Raw genomic sequence first — 6,293 nt, 5'->3', positions numbered from 1 at the left:
GCTGAAGACATTTCCCTGGAGTTAGTGCTCACTGACCAGGAAAGAGATGCTGCCTGCTCAGCACACCCTTTGGCCAGAGCAGCCCTTTAAGAGGAGGATTATAAGGATTTGAATCCTTCAGGGCAGGACTCCACTTCCTTGGTGACTCCTCAAAATAGAGGTGGGAGCTATTATTTTAAAAGAGTACTTATGGTCCCTGCTTACTTCTTTGAAACAGGAGTTTTGTGCAGCTGCCCTCAGAAGCAGATTCGGCTTACGAACAGGAGCACACATGGAGGGCAGGGGTTCAGCTGTGTCCCCTTCCCTCAGCAGATTTATTGAGGTTGATGCGAAATTAAGTGGTGACTCCTCAAAATAGAGGTGGGAGCTATTATTTTAAAAGAGTACTTATGGTCCCTGCTTACTTCTTTGAAACAGGAGTTTTGTGCAGCTGCCCTCAGAAGCAGATTCGGCTTACGAACAGGAGCACACATGGAGGGCAGGGGTTCAGCTGTGTCCCCTTCCCTCAGCAGATTTATTGAGGTTGATGCGAAATTAAGCCTTTGGTGATGGGCACATTAGCTGCAGGAATAATGCTTTTCTGCCTTTTCACATAGGGGTGTGCTGCCAGTCATGGCATATCAGAAGCTGCAAGCTCCCAGGAACTGCAGTCTGCAATGTCCTTTAAAGTGCTGAGGCCAAGACAAAACAAACATACTTGGCTTGTTTTATCTCTGCTTTCCAGACAGTGTCCAAGTGTCTCTGTATTCCTGGTGATTGTCCTTTCCTGTCTGACTTGACCAGCACTCACAATCTAGGTATTGTAGCACCCAGCTGGTGGGCACCCAGGCTCATTCCTGGACCTCTCTAAACACCTAAATGTTGAGCAGTGCTCACAGCTAGAACAGCAAATGAAATGCTGGATATTGAGAAATTTTATATGCCAGCTGAGAGAGGGTTGTAATAATGTAATTTTTAGATGTAAGTGCATCTAAGCCTTTCAGATGGGTAACCCTCACTCCTTCTAGCACTGAAGTCAGGGAGAGTGTTCAGCATTTCTATCAAAGGCCAAACACTGTGAGATCTGGGCAGTCAGACCTAAAATAAGTCAGATAATACACTTTTTCTCAAACAACGCTGTTTGCAAAACTGGTAGAGAAAATGCCAAATTTTATCAATGACCTTTAGAACTATTCTCTGTTTTCAATGCTGAACACATCCGTTTCATCTCTGCATTTAAAGGCCTCCTTTTCTTCTCGTATATTTGAGCTGCAGACAATAATTCTAATTAAAAACATGTAAAAGCCAACAAATGCAACAGAAGTATTTTCTCTTTTGAAAACCATGGATAATTACCTCCAGTATCCATTACTTAGATGCCTCATGTCATGTTTTTATTTTGTTTCTCTGATATTTTTCTCTTCCTGCCAATGCAAATCTCACGTATTGATTGACTTCTATAGTATTTTACCTGAACACATTACATTAGCCATAAAAAGCACTATTTTATTGTATTACTTGGGGGGAGGGGGCAGGGAGAAACTATCACTCAGCCAGATATTTTCTACATTACATATTAAGACTGCAATGCTTTAATAGTAGAAAGACAAACAAGAATTTTTGCTAATAACAGCTCCCCATTTCATTATGTAACTGGCAAAGTATTATTTAGGAGACTACAGTACAAATGATTGAAAATTAAATCACCATACAGAAACTTATTCATTGAAAGTAATAGTTAAAACTCAGAAGACTGCATATCAAAGGCAAAGGTTAAAAAGAGAAATTATAAAATGTCAAAAGTATCTTCTTTCTAAATATACAGGCATCTCAAGGTACAAAAGCATGTGCATCAGAAAAAATAAGGGAGAGGCTTTTAAGTGATCTCTGATCCTACAGGTCAAATACCACTTACAAATTATACATAAAAAATTTAATATCTCTTCAAATCAAGGTATGCTGCTGTACAGACTATATACTGTCTACGTGCTACTTATTAGTTGAGAAACTTTCAAATCAATTAACTTAAACATTGTTTCCCTGACTTCTCTTTCCCTCACCTCTTTATAAGATTTGTATTGTCCTTATGGCATGACTTCAGCACAGGCCTTCCTAAACTCACTAATGAATGAAGATATCCATCCAAATAGTTCCTGAGAGTCTAGGTCTTGTGGCTCCCCAGATTTTACCTGTAAATTTGGAAGAGAATACTTAACATTAGTATATTCAAGTAACCTAAACCATGTCCAGGATATTGATGAAATTAAAAAAGCAAGAGAAAAGTTAAATACCATCATCATCACCATCATCATAATAATAATATAATAAACAACTTAGAGCTGGCTAAAATCTCCAGCAAGCTGAGAACCAAAACATCTCAAGCAAAAGTGGCCCCGGAAGCTGTCACCTCAGTAACCTGCTTTTCTGTATAACCCAGTCTCTGGCTGGACTGCAGATCTCCAGCTGAAGAGGACACAAATCAATAAAGCTCTGTAGTTTGTTAAATGAACCCATTCATAAAAAAAAGTGCATACATTAGGAAAAAGGTTTATATTTCACAGTGGGCATGGTAGTAGCATATTCAAGCCAAAAAGTTTCCTTTTCTGTCATTTCGCTTTTCAAACAAACAAGAAAGTTCATAGGGAAGCAGACATTTTTGGAAGAAAATGTAATTTATCAAAGAGCCCCCTTTCCCTGTTCTTTCCTTCACCTGAAAAAGGTGAACAGATGGAAAGTTTTTGAAAAAGATGTGACCAATATTGGCATCATGTCTGCTCCGCTATAAAACAAGAGGTGAAATGCAGTCATACTACAAAGTTCAGTACTAGGAGAGGGATTCCTGTTTTAACTAAAACTACTTCCACATAGGTTCTCCAGTCATAGGATAGGAAGGGAGTTTTGATATTAAATCTGTTGCTAAGGTTTAATTCAAGAGGTTTGTCATCATTTTCAAAGATTCCTCCTTAATGGGATCAATGAGTTAAAGAACATAACCCTGTCTGCAATGGCTTTCTAATTGAGCAGAACAAATCCAGAGAACATGCTCCAAAGGCTTAATCAAAAAGTTTAAAAAAGCATCTTGTGTTGCTACGAGTTCTTATCTTGGCTGTGATTGAGAGCTACTCTGTAACTGAGGGATGCAGCTCTCCCAAGACTGAACAGCAATGTAGTTGTATTTCAGTATTTCAGATTGCAACTGAAATAAACAGAGAGGTTTGCACTGGTATCTGTCATTATCTGAATATGTTCACCTGGACATCATCTGACTTGTTCTTAGGAGAAAATCCTCTGCGTGGAAATCAGAAACACAGTAAAAGCAACCGCTCACATATAATCCAGTCACCAAAACTTTAGCATTAACCAGTGACATTTGATTGATAGTTTTGCCTGTTGTGCTCCTAATTGTACCTCCTGGTGCTCCAAGCCCTTGATCTTTGGCACGCCTCACCATTCACCCATGGTGTACCATCACTTAAACAGTAATGAGAGGCGCATTTCCTGGAGCTAATGACCATCTGTGAGAAGTTGATAGCCCACAGCTATACCACAGGCAGTTATCCCCAATTTATGGTTCATTCCGTAGAAGAGTCACATGCCAAGGTCACTATTGATTTTATAAGTAGAATATAAAATCATACAGGTAAGCTTGTGGATTTTTGGTTTTTGTGCAACATGATTTCCATGGCTACCTACAACACGTTTCCAGATCAGATACTCCCCCAGGTAAGCTGGACTATTCCTTCCTAGTGCTGTTGAGATGATAGCCTGGTCTTTGATCACCCATCCTATTTTATATTTGCTTTACATTTTTGCCACTTTATAAATATGCAAAAAGATCTGCCTAGCAATAACATTATTCAGAAGAAAAAAATCCATTCTAGGTGAGAGAAATATATAAAATGTCTAACCTTAGAGAATAATAGGGGGAGGGGAGCAAAAAGCAGCTAGGTTAAAACTTAAGGAAACTTCCAGCTATATGGAAAATGAAATCCTCTTCAGATGCAAATAAGAGTCTCAGATGAGAGTTTCCAGTACAAGAAAGGAAAGCAAAGAGCCTCACACGTGTATCTGTATCACAGCATCACATGTGTAACGCCTCCTGGCTGGATGTGCACAGCTGGAGAGAAACGACCTCTGTGCAGGGGTGGCACAGTCTGCACATGCAGGGGGGCACATCCAGCACCCACCCAGCATGACCCAGCTCTGCAAGCAGGACCGGCCACATGACAGTAACGCCTTCTGAAGGTGGCTTTTAGGTCAAATGGGTCAAATTCTTCCATATCCCATGCAAGAAGTGTCCCCCCAGAGGTTTTACAGCAAAAATCTCCCCATTTTTAAATTTGATGAATACTTTTCAACCATTTCCACTCATGTAACTCAATTGTTAATTCTCTCATTTACACTATCTTTCCACCTTTTCAACTTCTTGCTTTATCCCGGCCCTTCAACCTTTTTTAAGGCTTTGGACAGAGTTCTTCATCTATGTGCTACCATATAAATTTGGCTTCTTACCCTACAGTGAGGCATTTTTCCCATTTGTTAAAGGTTGCAAGAGACATAAAAACCACCTTGCACATTGTTACAATATTACCTTTAGTAAAAAATTATTAATTAAATTTCCTTGGTCAAACATTTTACTAATCTTCCATGTCTGTTAAAATAAGTCCCCAAATGGCTTCTGGCTGCATCTTCTGTGCAACATTTGCACAGAACAAGGGGTAATGGTGTCAAACTGGAAGAAGGTAGATTTAGACTAGATATTAGGAAGCAATTCTTCACTGTGAGGGTGGTGAGACACTGGCACTGGTTGCCCACAGAAGTTGTGGATGCCCTCTCCCAGGCAGTGTTCAAGGCCAGGTGGGACGGGGCTTTGGGCAGCCTGGGCTGGTGGAGGTGTCCCTGCCCATGGCAGAGGGGTTGGACTGGATGAGCTTTAACGTCCCTTCCAACCCAAACCATTCTGTGATTCTAGGATTTGCCTGTCATAAAACTTATCTATTTCTAGTCCCTCCCCCTCATGAAAAGGGGGAGGAGGAGGGGAGGAACAAAAACACAAACCAAAACCAACACCACCACTTACAGCTGTGTCCTAATCCCAGGACTAGGAAGTTATTCCAATTTCAGAGATTAGTACTAAATTTCAGCAAATCTGTCTCTTTCCTCAAAACCTCCTAGTGTGCCTATTCTGCTGGAGAATACTGTTAGGGTAGCAGTGACCTCCTGAATTTCTACCACACTCCAAGAACTCTGTGCTAAACAAGGAATCTACATGCTGTGTTGTTAAAAACTGCAGTGTGGGGATTTTATCACTCCTTCTGGTGTGACCCTCTGACCCAAAAAAACATTTTCTAGTGTATTGGATCTAGATGGGTGGCTTTTGTTCAGAAAAAAAAATGACTTGAGAAAATTAAGTGCTTCTCTGGTGCAAGTGTGGGTGAATATAATAGGAACAAACAAGAACAGACAGTTTCTTTATCAGAAATTTTCTGCCTGGGGAGCTTCCTTTCTGATCAGCTTATTTTTAGGTCAGTGCTACTACTAAGGTCTCTATCCTTGAATTTCTCACATTCAAATAACAGTAGCTAAATCAATGCCCTGGACTATGAGCTTTTCCTTAGAAAAATCCTTCAGCCCAAACGACAGAAGATTTGTGGCCACATCCCAGCCAAAGATGCGATTGTTGGAAGGCACCAAGCATGTTATTTTCCATAACATTTTCTGTAACATGCTGAAAACAGCCAACAGTCAAACTCACTGAATTTATAAAGATGGTGAACATCTACTTTTGACACTTGGGCCACAGACCCTCTAAAAAGTTGTCTATAGTTCTCAAGAAAAATAGAAGCCAAATTTTCATTCAAAATATTCCACCACTGTTACATGCGATTTTATTTGTTACTTCAGTTTCTGTGGACAGTGTAACTATAAAGCATGTGGAAGTATGGGAAACTTTCATTTTTTTAGGAAAAAGAAATGTAGATTTCTTTTCATTGCAATTTAATATGACATGTACCAGTATGTTGCTATAAAGCTTCTTCATTTCATCACATCTTTTTGACAGCTGGGATAGATCCCCTTCATATTTCTGAATTAAATCCTGTAATAAAATAAAACTTTTTAATTTGGTATAGAAGCATAATATTAAAGCAGAAATTAAACAGCAGTGAAAAAAGATAATTCAAGTCAAAATTTTCATGTCACAAAAATTTCACATTTCACAAAAGATAATCATACATCAAGTGCACACATTTCCTTGCAAGTATTAAGACATCAAAGACAAAAAAAGAACCATCAACATTACATAATTTTTTACT

At 39.3% G+C, this 6,293-nt stretch overlaps 1 protein-coding gene across 1 annotated transcript in view; it reads right to left on the bottom strand.

Annotated features, from left to right (window-relative positions):
• Window positions 1-2,101: 2,101 nt before the first annotated feature.
• LOC104543205 overlaps window positions 2,102-6,293 on the bottom strand; it is a gene marked incomplete at its 3' end in the record, with an annotated part of 31,219 nt that continues 27,027 nt past the window's right edge. The window contains exons 13-14 of the mRNA XM_010187758.1: window positions 5,993-6,076; window positions 2,102-2,168 (exon numbers count right to left, since the gene is read on the bottom strand). Of these exons, the coding sequence (XP_010186060.1) occupies window positions 2,102-2,168; window positions 5,993-6,076 (151 nt within the window). The remainder of the gene's footprint in view (window positions 2,169-5,992; window positions 6,077-6,293) is intronic.

This window comes from Mesitornis unicolor, unplaced genomic scaffold (assembly GCF_000695765.1).
Source record: "Mesitornis unicolor isolate BGI_N332 unplaced genomic scaffold, ASM69576v1 scaffold10177, whole genome shotgun sequence".
NCBI lineage: Eukaryota > Metazoa > Chordata > Aves > Mesitornithiformes > Mesitornithidae > Mesitornis > Mesitornis unicolor.
This window is presented reverse-complemented; position numbering and strand designations above follow the sequence as displayed.